This window comes from Orcinus orca, chromosome 11, assembly GCF_937001465.1.
Source record: "Orcinus orca chromosome 11, mOrcOrc1.1, whole genome shotgun sequence".
Taxonomy (NCBI): Eukaryota; Metazoa; Chordata; class Mammalia; order Artiodactyla; family Delphinidae; genus Orcinus; species Orcinus orca.
The window spans coordinates 90767534-90780795 of NC_064569.1; the positions used below are offsets into that span (position 1 = coordinate 90767534).

General features: G+C 58.0%; 1 protein-coding gene across 2 annotated transcripts in view; it reads left to right on the plus strand.

Moving 5' to 3' along the window:
• Positions 1 to 13262, plus strand: part of TOM1 (target of myb1 membrane trafficking protein) — a 46304-nt gene that overhangs the window by 22552 nt on the left and 10490 nt on the right. For both annotated transcript variants that reach the window (XM_033417322.2, XM_004286200.2), the window contains exons 2-10: positions 632 to 716; positions 3794 to 3872; positions 4842 to 4991; positions 5282 to 5416; positions 5522 to 5671; positions 7976 to 8092; positions 10845 to 10978; positions 12619 to 12652; positions 13062 to 13155. In XM_033417322.2, coding sequence (XP_033273213.1) covers positions 632 to 716; positions 3794 to 3872; positions 4842 to 4991; positions 5282 to 5416; positions 5522 to 5671; positions 7976 to 8092; positions 10845 to 10978; positions 12619 to 12652; positions 13062 to 13155 — 978 coding nt within the window. The remainder of the gene's footprint in view (positions 1 to 631; positions 717 to 3793; positions 3873 to 4841; positions 4992 to 5281; positions 5417 to 5521; positions 5672 to 7975; positions 8093 to 10844; positions 10979 to 12618; positions 12653 to 13061; positions 13156 to 13262) is intronic.

Sequence of the window (13262 nt, forward strand, 5' to 3'; positions counted from 1 at the left end):
TACCATGCATGTGCCTGGTTTGCATCATCAGACACCCCGGGGCGCTTCTACCCACCTACAGACAAGCTAGCTTGTAGAGGAAGACCACGGCCAGGCCTCCTGTTGGTAACAGAGTCGGGATTTAAAACCCTGTGTCCTTGGCTTTGGAGGTAAAGAATATCTCTGGGAGATTTGAGAGGAAACTGGGGGCCTCCAGGAAGAGGGAGCTGGGGGCAGGGGAGGCCGGTAGATTTACTCTCCATTCGATGCCTCTTTGGAGCTTTTGAACCATGTGAATGGTTTCCAAGTCAAAAGATAATAAAAGGGTCAAGAGGGAACATTTCTTTACAAAAATCTAAAACAAAACCCTGTCTCTATATTGTCGTGTCAAAAACAAGCACTCTGAGGCCAGGCCCCCTGAACCCCCGTCCCGCTCACCCATCTGGTAGACTCAGCCGTGGCTCCCTCCCCGGCCTCGCACGGCTACTCTAACAATTAAGTGACGAAATGGGGCAATGAAGGTGACACCATTTATATGGTGCCTGGCCCATCTCGGGTGCCCGGAAAGCACCCATTGTCCTCCCCACTCCCGCTGAGTTTGTCCGTCTGGGAACCCCACACGCTGGTGTGACCTGTGGTTTCTTGTCCTCAGAGAAAGCTACAGATGGCTCCCTGCAGAGCGAGAACTGGGCACTCAACATGGAGATCTGCGACATCATCAATGAGACCGAGGAAGGGTGAGGACCCCAGGGGAGAGGCGGGACGCCGGTGGGGCGGCCACAACAGCGCGCCTTAAACGTTTCGGAACCACGATCTAGTCTGACTGTCTCATCAAATGGATGAGAAGCCCAGAGATATGGGGTGTGCGGCCCACCCAGCAGCAGCAGTGCAGTCGACTGGCCCTTCCTAGGACGTCACCTGGAAGGCATCTTCCTAGGACAAGGCCAGCTGGCAGCTCTTAGAATTAGGAGGAAGCCCCAAGCCCCATCTGCATGCCGCAGGCTAGACTGTGCAGCAGGGACCCCTAGCTTCCCCAGTGAGCAAGAACGGACTTTCGTTTCCTTAAGCTCTGAGGCCAGCAGGGAGGGTTGCTGCCACAGGGAGGGGAGTAAACGTGCAGTGGAACCGAGAGGCTGGTCAAGGTTAGCCTTGGCCGAGCATTTCTGGTGCTCGGGTCCCGGCATCCTGCTTGGGGTCAGGCAGCCCCGCCAGAGATGTGGTGTGGGGCAAGCACCGTGGTCCTGGCTCCTGGGCTCTGACCGGCATCACTGACCAGCGGTGTGACCTTGGGCAAATCACTTTACCTCTCTGGGTCTTTGTCTCAGAAAAGAGCTCTTCCACCCTTCCAGCAATCTGCCCAAGGCCCTGAGGGGAGCAGCGAGGGGATGGATGCAGGGTCACTGTCCTTCTCAGGAGAAACCAGGGAAGGGTTGGGAGGGGTGTGATGACCACAGCCAGCAAGAAGCGCCAGATGAGGCCTCTGTTCCAGAAAAACAGGCTCCGCAGTTGGAGCAGGCCTCAGTTCTCTCCCCGTCTTTCACTGGGATGGTCCATTTGCCCTGCGAGGGTTCCTCTCACCACGTGGTGCTTTGTGTGTGGAGGGAGCAGACGGGGAGCACCCAGCTCAGAGCCTGAGGAGGCTGTGGGAGTCTGCAGCACACGGTCAAGGCCAATTAGGACTGCACGGGGGCTGCCAGAACCTTCCAGCTCCCCAGCCGTGTGCCATGGGCTTGCCGAGGCGCTGGGAGGGGACACGCCCCCCTGCATCTGGACTCATAAGTGTCGGGGGTGAGAGTGGTGGGCGGGCGGCAGGGCCACCAAGAGAGGAGACTGAGGCAGAAAACCTCACTGAGCCTCTTCTTGAATGTTGGGGCTGAAAGTCACTGCTGTGTCCTTGGAGAAGCAAGTCCCCATCTCCCTTGTAAACGTCGGCAGAACTGGGGTCAGACTTGTTCAGGTGCTATTGATTTGAGCACCTCCTGGGTTCCAGGCTCTGCACGAGGCCCAGGGGACCCAGCAGTGAGCCAGGCAGATGTGACCCTTGACCTCACAGAGCTTGTCATCTAAGCTTTAGTCTCTCGTCCACTCCCGCCTTGGGTTGTGTGTGGCCTCCGTGCCACCCACTTTGTGCTGTGCTCCTGGCAGAGTACTAGACACACGGTAGGCCCACAGTAGTGGCACACAGGCCAGAACTTCTGGGTCACTCTGTAAGGAGTGGAAACAAGTCCCTTTAGAGAGCTGACGTGGCCCCAGGGGAGTGGCCAAGCCAGGAACAGAAGCCACCTTCCCCTGAGATGGAGCCCGGAGGGCGAGGGGCTGCCCCAGGGCATTGGGTTGAAAAGCGCCCTCACACTTCAGGGGCAGGGTCCCACCCCGTTAGGGGCCGTGGCCCTTCACCCCTCGTGTCATCTCCGTCACAGCCACCCCCACGCAAGTCTCTTCCAGAAAGCCTTGCCTGCCGCCTTCACTCCTGTCGGGGGGCCCATGTCATGTCAGGGTTCCCGACTCTGTCGACTCGCCCGTGATGGCTTTGGCACTGACAGTCTGACAGATGCCCAGCAGACAGCAGGACAGGCCCTCCCCGGCCTAAGAAGTGTTGCTTGAGCTCCTGTAGCGTGCTGGGCTCTGGGGAGGCAAAGTGTCAGAGGAGGACGCCACCCCTGGCCTCTAGGGAGCATCCTCTCTAGCCGGGCAGTCCCAGGGTCAGTGCACCCAGGAGATGGAGGACTGGGGAAGCGCCACGGGCGAAGCGGATTTTAGCTGGGCTTCTACCCGGTAGATGTGGAAGTTGGGGGGGCCACGAAGACTCCTAGGCCAGGACAGTCCGGGCAACGTGGCTTTCCCCTGTACAGGGCTGAGCGGCAAGGGTGCAGGCGGCAGGCCTGGGGGCGTCAGTGGAGTTACCGATGGGGTGGGGAGAACAGGCTGCCGCCGGCTTCCCTGCCATGACCACGCAGCCTCCCCAGCCCTTCCCTCCACCTTCCTCCAACGCTCAGCGGCCTCCTTTCATCTCCTCCCCGCCCGCCTGCCTGGGCCCTGGTCCAGGCTCCTGCCTCCACGAACCGACGAACCGCGTGCCCTGCTCCCCGCAGCTGGCTGCATCCCATCCTTCACGCTCAGCTGTGGCGCCACCTCCTGGGAGAAGACTTCCCTGACCTCCGGCACCCACCCGCCCGCCCACACTCACACACTCACACTCGCTCTTACCTCGGGACCTGCTTGCTTCCCTCCCTTGGGTGGGTCTCCCTGGAACATGTGATCCTTGAAGCAGGGCCGAGGGTCTTATTCACCAGTGCGTCCCAGCACCCAGCCTGGTGTGGGCACATCTGGTGCCTGATAAGGCCTGGGTGGAAACAGGGGTGAGCAGAGGAGCTGGCCAGGATGGGGCACAAGAACTCTGTGCCTGCAGCTTATTGGTGCTTAACCTTCACTACTGCATATAAAGCCCCAGGGGCACGGTGGGCATGCAGATCCCCTGAGAGCTTGCTTCAGGGGGTCTAGGGTTGGGTCTGGGGTTCCGCATGTTTAACAAGCACTCACACCTCCCCACTAAGGGATTCTAGTGCAGGGTGTCCAGAGACTGCTCACTGAGAATCCCTGCCAGGCAGTCGTTATCTACTGAGGATTCTGGTGGGACAGGAAGATTCTGATGTGATTAGAACCTGGGCACACAAAACAGGGCGGGACCAAGGGAGACGGGTAAATAAGAGCCGTTCCGTCTCCCAGTGCCTCCTGACCTTAGGCGTGCAGCCTCCTCTGTGGGGTAAGGAGGTTCCATTCCTCAGCCCGTCCTTCCCCTTGTCCTTCTTCCCAGCCCCAAAGATGCCTTCCGAGCGGTGAAGAAGAGAATCGTGGGGAATAAGAACTTCCACGAGGTGATGTTGGCTCTCACGGTGAGTGCCCCGTCCCTCCATCCACAGCGGGACCACAGTCCCCTGGGGGCCCAGCAGGACTCCCAGCCCCCCTGGGGCTACCCTTTCAAGGGCTGTGGTCAGCCTTCAAGGCACTGTCCTGTCTACACGGCTGGCCAACGAGGAGTGGCAAGAGAGGCTATTTGGAAAAGTTCCCTCTAACCTACTGGTGCAGGGAGCAGACACACTGAGGCCCACACCCCTCAAGGGCCCGTCATGGGACGCGTGGGCAGAGGACCTGCCGGTGACACAGAAGCTCAGTGCACCCAGGCCTCTGGGGGGCAGTACCCAAGTTGGGTTCCTGTTGGTACTTGGCCTAATTGGCCCTGAAAAACGAACATAAAGCAAAGGCCAGAGGCTGAGGACAGTCCTTGCTCACAGCAGGGCGGGACAGGCAGGAGTTGGCAGCCTGGCAGTCAGGGTGGGCTTGGCTGGGGAGTGGGGGCGCGAGCTCTCTGTCTCCGCCTCCCCCGTGGCAGCACTTACATCTGGATCTGTCTGCTCAGCTGAAGATCAGAGGCAGCTCCTGCCCGGGAATAGAGAGACAGGAGCAGGGACAGGAGCGGGGAGGGAAGGTGGGCGCCTTTGTCGCAGGCCGCGAAGTCGCCATTTGATTGAAAGTTCTCTGGTTTACACCTGGAGAGCCACCTCCCCTCTAGACTGTGTTCAGCTCAGAGACGGCCTCGGGACAGGGTTCTGTGGGCACCAGAGCCACTCAGCCAGGGGCTCCAGCCAGCGCGCGGCCCTCTGCCCGCCTGAGTCCCCTCCCCACCCCAGCCAGCCAGCTGCCGAATCTGGTGTGATCCCGTCTCCTCCATGTCCTGGGTCTCACTTCAGGGAGCTGCATCCTCTGCTGGGCCTCCCCACTGGGACATGGGTGGGGTGTGAGGGTGGGGACCCGGGCGCTCCCGCTCCTCTGCTGGGTGCTCACGGGCACCGCACGGCCTCCAGGTCCTGGAAACCTGCGTCAAGAACTGCGGGCACCGCTTCCACGTGCTGGTGGCCAGCCAGGACTTCGTGGAGGGCGTGCTGGTGAAGACCATCCTGCCCAAGAACAACCCGCCCACCATCGTGCACGACAAGGTGCTCACCCTCATCCAGGTGAGCGCGGGCGGCCGCGGGCGGGACGGGAGGAAGGTGCCCCCACCACTGCTACTCTCTCGTCTGTTCTCTTGGGTCCGTCTTGCTCCTCTGCCGACGGGACCTCTAAGGGGGGGTCGGGGGGAGCCTTGCTGGCTGAGGGCCTTGCTGTGGAGCGGGCTGTCCAGGTGATGCCACCAAAGGACCAGCGAGTCCAGGAGGGAATTTCTGCTCCCTGGGGGCTGGCAAGCAGGCTCGCAGGGGAGCCGGTGAGCAGTGGTTACCGGCTGTGTCCCCTTGTCCCCTCTCAGTCCTGGGCTGACGCGTTCCGCAGCTCGCCCGACTTGACAGGTGTGGTCGCTGTCTACGAGGACCTGCGGAGGAAGGGCCTGGAGTTCCCCATGACCGACCTGGACATGCTGTCCCCCATCCACACGCCCCAGAGGGTGAGGAGCGGCGGGCAGGGGCAGCGGGAGTCACCCCCAGAGCAGGTGCTGCTTCCTGGTGGCCCCGACCTGCCAGCCTCACGGATTCAGCTTGTTGCCTTCTAGACCGTGTTCAACTCAGAGACACCGTCAGGACAGAATTCTTCTGTGGGCACTGATGCCAGTCATCAAGGGGACTCCGGCCAGCACACCACCCCGCTGCCCACCTTGGCCCTACTCCCCAGCGACACACCCATAACGCCAACCGCTGAGCAGGTAAACAAGCCTGGGCCGTAGCCACACAGGTCAGGACGTGGGCCTCCCCCTCCCCACAAGTCAGGGCAGGCCCCTGTCGTGTGGAAATTACTCTGCCCAGTCCTCAGGGCAGCCCCACAGGGCATGTGTCATCCTTCCTGTTGGGAGATGAGGCTCAGAGAGATCAGTTCACTTGCCCAGAGCCACACAGTTCAGCAGAGACAGAGCTGGGATTCAAGCGCAAATCTGACTCCAGGCAGGCTCTGTCCTGCACCTGGGCCCTTCTCCAAACTGTGCCTTCCGTGGAGCCCTGCGGGCAGCTCCAGGGAGAGGAAGCACCCAGCAAGCAGCCCTTCGGCCACAGCGGCTCCACTTCCTTGCTGGGGTTTGCTCAGGGTCTCACGTAAGATTTCATTTGGACGGAGGTTCTTGCTAAAAATGTTTCTAAAACATCTGTATAGAAAAAAATTTAAACCCTTGCCTTGCACCATGATGCTTCCCACCAAGCCCCAAGAAGAAGGTTTGAGGCATAGTGTAAGATGCTGGAGGCCGGGCCTGGGCCTCGTTTTCTGGGGCCCCGTGAGTAGCTTTGCAAGACTGCCTTCCTCAGACCAGGCCGCCTGTCCCTCAGCCCCTCCCCCCTGCCTGTGAGGCCAGCGCCCTGCACATTGGCCCCGAGCAGTTTGTGGCGGCCTTAGCTGCCGCCCTACGAGGGACATCCACAGCCATGACCGGCATTCCTGGGTGCGCGGTCATTTTAGTCGCGGATGGCGGGGTTGCTCGAGGCCTGCACACTGGGGGTGCCCACTTTTGAGGTGCTTTACAAACTTCTGCGGTATCGTTTGGTCTTAACAAACAAGTAAACTTACCAACAGCCTTTCATACCCAAACCTATTTAAAGAGAAACCTCTGTACTTATAGCAAGTTAAGAAATCAACCCCCAGAGTTACAAATAACATTACTAGAAACGTTTTCCTAACAGGCCCAATAATTAAAAGTGCATAAAAGTAGTAAAATCACCCTGGGATCCAAAACTGATCTAACCTGGTTATAATTTGAACCAATTTGCCTGGAGTCTGGCACCTGTGTGGATTAAGACTGATTATGTCCAGTGGAAGAAGGTTCTTGCTAAACAAGACCGAGTAGTCTGTTTAATTTCAGAGTCCCCTTCCATCTCCTGGGACACGTTAAGGCTTTCAGGCAGCACTGATGTAACTCCCAGACTCCTTGTAATTAGGTCCCATCTGACCTGGACACGCTGGGTTTGGGATCAGTTGTTTTTCCCTTGCTTCTGCCAGGAGCGTTTGTTAAACAGGCCAAATGCACCAAACGTTTTACGGGTCTGGAAGCTGCTGGCAAACCGTAGTGGGCCTGTGTCTGCACTCCCACTTCTTCATCTGTAAGGGTTGGGCAGTGATACCTTCCTCATGAGACTATGGTCAAGGTTAAGTGGCAACATACATTAAGTGCTTGGGCCTTAGAGGTGATCAGAATGGTGGCTGCCCTCACAGGCAGGCGCCGTGAATTTATATGGTGACACTGATTCTGAAATCAGCTGGTTCAGCCAACTGAGGATGCACCAGCGTTCCCCAAAACGTAGGCTGCTCAATCCTAGACCCGTGAGGTAGCCCATGATCAAAGGGTTCATCAACCAGATCAGGTTTGGGAACGTCCACACTGGTCCCTTCCTGGACATTCACAGTGTCCACGTTGTCCATGAGGACAGGAAACGCCGCAGCAGGGGCCTTTCCCCACCTCGCCTGAGTGCAGAGACTGTGCGACTCGATTTACAACTATTCCCCAAGCCAAGACTGGGACCCTCTGATCGTTGAAAACCTGCTCACATCCCTTTAACGAGTGCTCAGTCTCAGCTTCATACTCAGGGTGGGGGGCGGCACTGGGTCTCATCCTTGGAAGAGTCTGGGGCACCAAAGCGGACCAGGAGCAAGACAGAACCGGGTCCTCCTAGGAGGGAGGCCTCCCTCCTCTCCCCTCAGGGGAACCCCCCCCCCCAGGGCCTTGTTAGGCGCCAAGCACCCAGGAGATGCCAGAGCCCTCCAGCCACACTCAGGGCCGCCTCTGCCCTCAGCTTCTTTCCTCCTGGCCTCTCCCTGCACTGGGCGCCTTGTAACAGTTGCTAACATCTCTGTAAGGGGGTCAGCGGGGGTGAGGGCAAGCCTACCATGGGCCTCTTGGCGCAGGGCTGTGGCCCGGGAACCTAGAGAGGGTGCCGGCAGGTCGGGCTGGTAGTGTCAGGCTGTGTCCCAGGAGTGGCAGAGGCCCCAGACCCCGGCCTCTCTCAGCGGGGCCAACCGTGTGTTCCAGATCGGGAAGCTGCGCAGTGAGCTGGAGATGGTGAGTGGGAACGTGAGGGTGATGTCGGAGATGCTGACGGAGCTTGTGCCCACCCAGGCGGAGCCGGCAGACCTGGAGCTGCTACAGGTGAGCAGCGGTCGCCCGGTTCGGCCTCCCGGCCCCGCCACCGCCACGGTGCTTTCCAGGCGGACTCTGAGCCCCTGGGTCACAATGGGAGATGATAAAGCCAGGGACTTTGGACTCCATCAGATTGGAGCTCGGGGCTCTACCACTTGGTGGTTTGAACAGAATAGCCCCTCTTGTCTCAGTTTCCTCATCGGTAAGTTTGCTTTTGTGGTACAAGTTTGACCTGAGTATTAAATAAGGCTTTGCACGTAAAACACCCTCGCTGTGCCTGGTTGCAAATAGCTCCCCATCAGTGGTCTTGAGGAAAAGCTGGAAGGTGAGGTGTCCACCTTTCAGAATATGAAACTTAGCAGGCAGGCCTGAGCCGGGATCTGCAGGCTGGGGCTCCCGTATGTCATGTGATATCCCCTGGGTGCCACCCCCAGCTGGGGCCCCACTTGAGTGAGGGGGTTGTGTGTGGGGAAAGGCACCCTCCCCACAGAGGTCAGTCCTAGACACGCCAAGAAAGCTAGGGACCCCCGAGGCCCAGGAGTCAACCTGAACCTGTGAGGGGACAGAGGGCTTGGCATGATCACCTCATTTTGTGTCATTCCTGCTGGGCTTCACATTCCTGGAGGGCGAGGCTGGGTTGTGCTCATCTCTCTGTTCCTGGGCCCGACCAAGCTGACACAGTGTTCTTGCTCCAGGGTCCTTACCTTATGGTGGGAGCAGGGGGCAAGGTTGAGGGGAGTGAAGTCAGAGTCTCACAGTTGAGTGAACACACGAATATGAAAAATAAATGACAGGGCTTCCCTGGTGGCGCAGCGGATAGGAGTCTGCCTGCACGGGTTCAATCCCTGGTCCAGGAAGATCCCACATGCCGCGGAGCGGCTAGGCCTGTGCGCCACAACTACTGAGCCTGTGCTCTAGAGCCCAAGTGCCACAACTACTGAAGCCCGTGTGCTTAGAGCCCATGCTCTGCAACAAGAGAAGGCCCCGCTTGCCACAACTAGAGAAAGCCCTCGTGCAGCAATGAAGACCCAACACAGCCAAAAATAAAAATTTTTTTTTTTTTTTAAAAAAAGCATAAATGACAGAAGCTTGAGTGAGTTGGGAAGCGGCAGGATTGCTGTAGCGCAGTTAATTTTGGGTGTCCCAAGCCAAGGCCTTGCGGGTGTGCGCGATTTTGGGGACTCAGAAGGCTGGCTGGCAGGCAGGGGTGACACAGGGACCGCTGATGCACACTGAGCACGTCCTGTGTGCCAGGCTCTGATGTGGACACGTGATATACATTCACTCACTTAATCCTCCCCCTCCCCCCCGTGAGGTAGGTACTCTTGTTATCCTCACATCCCAGGTCAGCAAACTGAGGCAAAGAGAGGTCATGGGATGCCCCCAGGGTCACAGGGCTGGTCAGCAGCAGAGCTGGGGTATGAACCCAGGACCCTGGCTCCACCAGCTGCTCTTCTGCTCTTGAGAGGGGCAGGAAAGGAAGTAGGGACAAAGCTGCAGTGTGCTTGGTCATGGGGGGAGGAGAGGGGAGGCCCGCAGGATGTTGGAAGTCCCCTGGGCCTGCCCTGCCCCAGCTCAGGCAAGAGAGGAAATGCCGGGAGAGGGTCTGGCCTGGGGGGAGGCGCGGGCAGCAGGGTCTGAAAAGAACCAAAATCAGTGGTCTTCATGATGCCAGGAGAAAAGTGCTGGCGCGTGGCCACAGTCAGCAGTGCCCGACCATCTGTTGGGACCTCAGGACCGTGACCCGGGCCCCTGTCCACCTGATGGCAGGCACCTGAGGACGGAAACACTCAGTCCTACAAATAAAAAGCCTGTAAATGCTTCGGCTTCTATTTTTTTTTCTTTTTCCCAAACAAGTTTAAATACATAACACTAACTGATTAAGAGTCACTTGGCGACGTGGTGACTAAATGCAATGTGGGAACAGAGAAAAAAAGGACATTAGTGGAAAAACTGGTAAAACCTGAATAAAGTCTGTAGTTAGTTAACAGCACTGTACCCACATCAATGTCATAGTTTTGACAAATGCCAAACGAAGGGGAGGCTGGGTGAAGAACCCCTGTGCTGTCTTATCTTGGCAACTTCTCTGTAAATTTAAAATTATTCCAAAATAAAAAGCATTAAAAGAGAAATTAGAGGGCTTCCCTGGTGGCGCAGTGGTTGAGAGTCCGCCTGCCAATGCAGGGGACACGGGTTCGTGCCCCGGTCCGGGAAGATCCCACATGCCGCGGAGCGGCTGGGCCCGTGAGCCATGGCCGCTGAGCCTGTGCCTCCGGAGCCTGTGCTCCGCAACCGGAGAGGCCACAGCAGTGAGAGGCCCGCGTACCGCAAAAAAAAAAAAAAAAAGAGCAATGAGGCAGACATTCAGAGTTGGGGTAGTAGTTGGATCATCCAGTTTATCTTTTATGCTTTGGTCACAAAAACCTCAGCGCACCCAGAGAAGTGGCAGGCGCTCCACCAGCCGCCTCGCAGTCTTGATTCTTCCGTGATGCCGAGGCGAGGGCAGGAGCTCCACCCTGAGGGCCGCACGGCCAGGTTAAACCCACAGCACGTCCCCCAGGTTGGTCGTCTCCTGTGTGCTAGACACTTAGAAATGAGATGCCAGTGGTCGTCCGTAGAACCCCAAAAGCTGTTCTGTGCAACCTGAAGTCCAGTCTGGAAACCTCTCCGCCTCCAAGGTGCGCCCAGGGCCAGGTGTCCAGTAGAGATGGCCTCGCTCCGGGTCCAGCAGCCGTGGTTGTCTCACTTCCTCCCCTGGCAGGAGCTCAACCGGACATGCCGAGCCATGCAGCGGCGGGTCCTGGAGCTCATCCCCCGCGTCGCCAATGAGCAGCTGACGGAGGAGCTACTCATCGTCAACGACAACCTCAACAACGTCTTCCTGCGCCACGAACGGTAGCCCCGCTGTCTGCCCCTCCTCGGGCCAGCCGCCCCACCTTCTTCCTTCCCTTCTCCCCTGTTCACACCCTCTGACTTCTCATGTCCCTCTCAAACACCAGGTCAGCTGCCCAGCACACATGCCCTCAGCTGTCTTCGTCCAGCGTAGGCAGGAGCCCTCGCCCTTCACCCCACACGTCCTTTCCTGCCGCCTGCGTCCCTGCATCCAGGATCACAGCTTAAAGCTTTCTAACTTAAGCAGAAAAAGAAGTCATTAGGAGAACAGCCTTTATTGAATGGATAGCTTTCAGAATCCAAAGAAGAATAAAAGTCAGGCCTCCCAGTGGGGCAGGAAGGACAGATGCCAGGGCAGTTCAGGGGCCTCCGGGGCAGAGACTCCTGGACCATGACCCCAGGGTGTCATCATGAATACATGGGCTCCAAACGCTTGCCCACCTTGTACCATTCTGTCCAAGAGTCAGCTCCCCACGAGAAACTCTGATTGACTCAGCGTCCTTGTGGGATGCAGGTGTGGGAGGGGACAGGCCCCCTTGACCACAGTCCCCCCGGGATCACAGGAAAGGGGGGGAGCAGCTCCCCAGAGGAGCACTTAGGTGCTGTTAGGCAGGGAGAGGTACTGGGCCTGCAGAAATGATGTCCCCCACGCTTCCTCTGAACCTGTAAAACGGAGCTCATGATTCCTTGTAGATAACTGAGGGCCCGTGCGGTTATGCCTATAAAGCACTCGGTGGTCAGGCTGTCTGGCACAGGGTACCAGTTATGCCAGCCGCCTCCAGCCACTGGTTCATTTCGTGTTTTTATCCATCAGCAAACACTTGCTGAGTGATTCTGAATCAGGTGAGGGGGCGGGGCCGTGGCAGGCCACGGCTGCCTGGCCTCTCCTGCTCGCTGACCTGGTGGGACTAAGAGCCCCTGCCATTTGCCGTGCGGGCCGTGAGGTGGCCCAAGGGCCCGATCTAGGGGTGACTGGGACCCCTCTGACGCCTATTCATCAGACCTTACGTTTGTTGGGTGGTTCGCTTGATCCTCACACCTGGGAGGCAGGTTCCACTGTCACCTGCTTATTAATAGACAGGAGACTGAAGTTCAGAAGTGAGGTGATTTACCCAAGGTCACACAGTGAGGGACAGGGCCAGGCAGGAACAGATCTCAGACCGAAGTCCTCAGTCTGCCCACCAGCCCCTTGACCTGTCTAGGGCGGTTTTAAATGGCTCCATAAAGCAGTGTGTCTTCCTTACACCGCTTTAGAGACACACACACACACACGCACACACGCAAATGTATGTTACCGAACAAGTTCCAAAAACCAGTACTTGCCTTTGCTGTGTGCACGCACCCCCGTATCCTTTTCTGCGTTAGTCTATTCCTGTTGTTTATTTAATGCTAATGGTGACTAAGGTGACCAGATAATTGATAATCTAATTGGGACACTTGCAAGTGAAAAACAGGCCCTGCTAATACTTCCCTGGGGCAGCAGGCATAAACTGGATCTGTCCAGGGTAAACCAGGCCGTGTCATCACCCTGTTTGTGACCCACTCTGTTGGTTTTGAGACCTGCAGTGGGAAAAGCTCTGGCCTGGCTGTGCTAAGGGGCCACCCAGTCCTTCTCTTTGACTCAGGTCTTTTCTGTCTCGTAGGTTTGAACGCTTCCGAACAGGCCAGACCGCCAAGGTAAGAGGCTGCTTCTCCGTGATAATGGGAAGAAGGAGGGCTGGGCCCACTTCCCTCCCCAGGTATCCTGGTTGGGATGTGCCTTCTTAGCCAGAATCTCCAGCGGGGCCCCTGCTCAGTTTTTATGTCCTTGTGCCATTAGGGTAGATAAGGTTCTGCCGCCAGCTGATGCCCCAGGGTCTTCTGAGCCTCCCAGGCCTCCAGCTGAGCTAGATAGGCCAAGGGGAGGGAGCAAGACTCCCTGACTCCCAATCACTGCTGCAGGGACGGGGGGGTGTGTGTGGCGGGGCGGGTATTACTGGTGACAGATCCTCAGGCAAAGAATGAAGGCGCCAGTGCTTCAGGACAGAAGGGAATGAGGCTGCAGGTCAGGTTGAGAGGATGACGGTGGCCTCTCCCCTGCCCCCAGGCCCCAAGCGAGGCCGAGGTGGCCGCTGACCTGATCGACATGGGCCCTGACCCTGCAGCCACCAGCAGCCTCTCGTCCCAGCTGGCGGGAATGAGTAAGTGCAGCGTGCGGGTTTCTGGGCTAAGGGTACCTTACATACTGCGGACACCCCTGCAGCTCTGGGGGTGCCGTCCCATTACACAGTTGCAGCTGGAGTGCCAA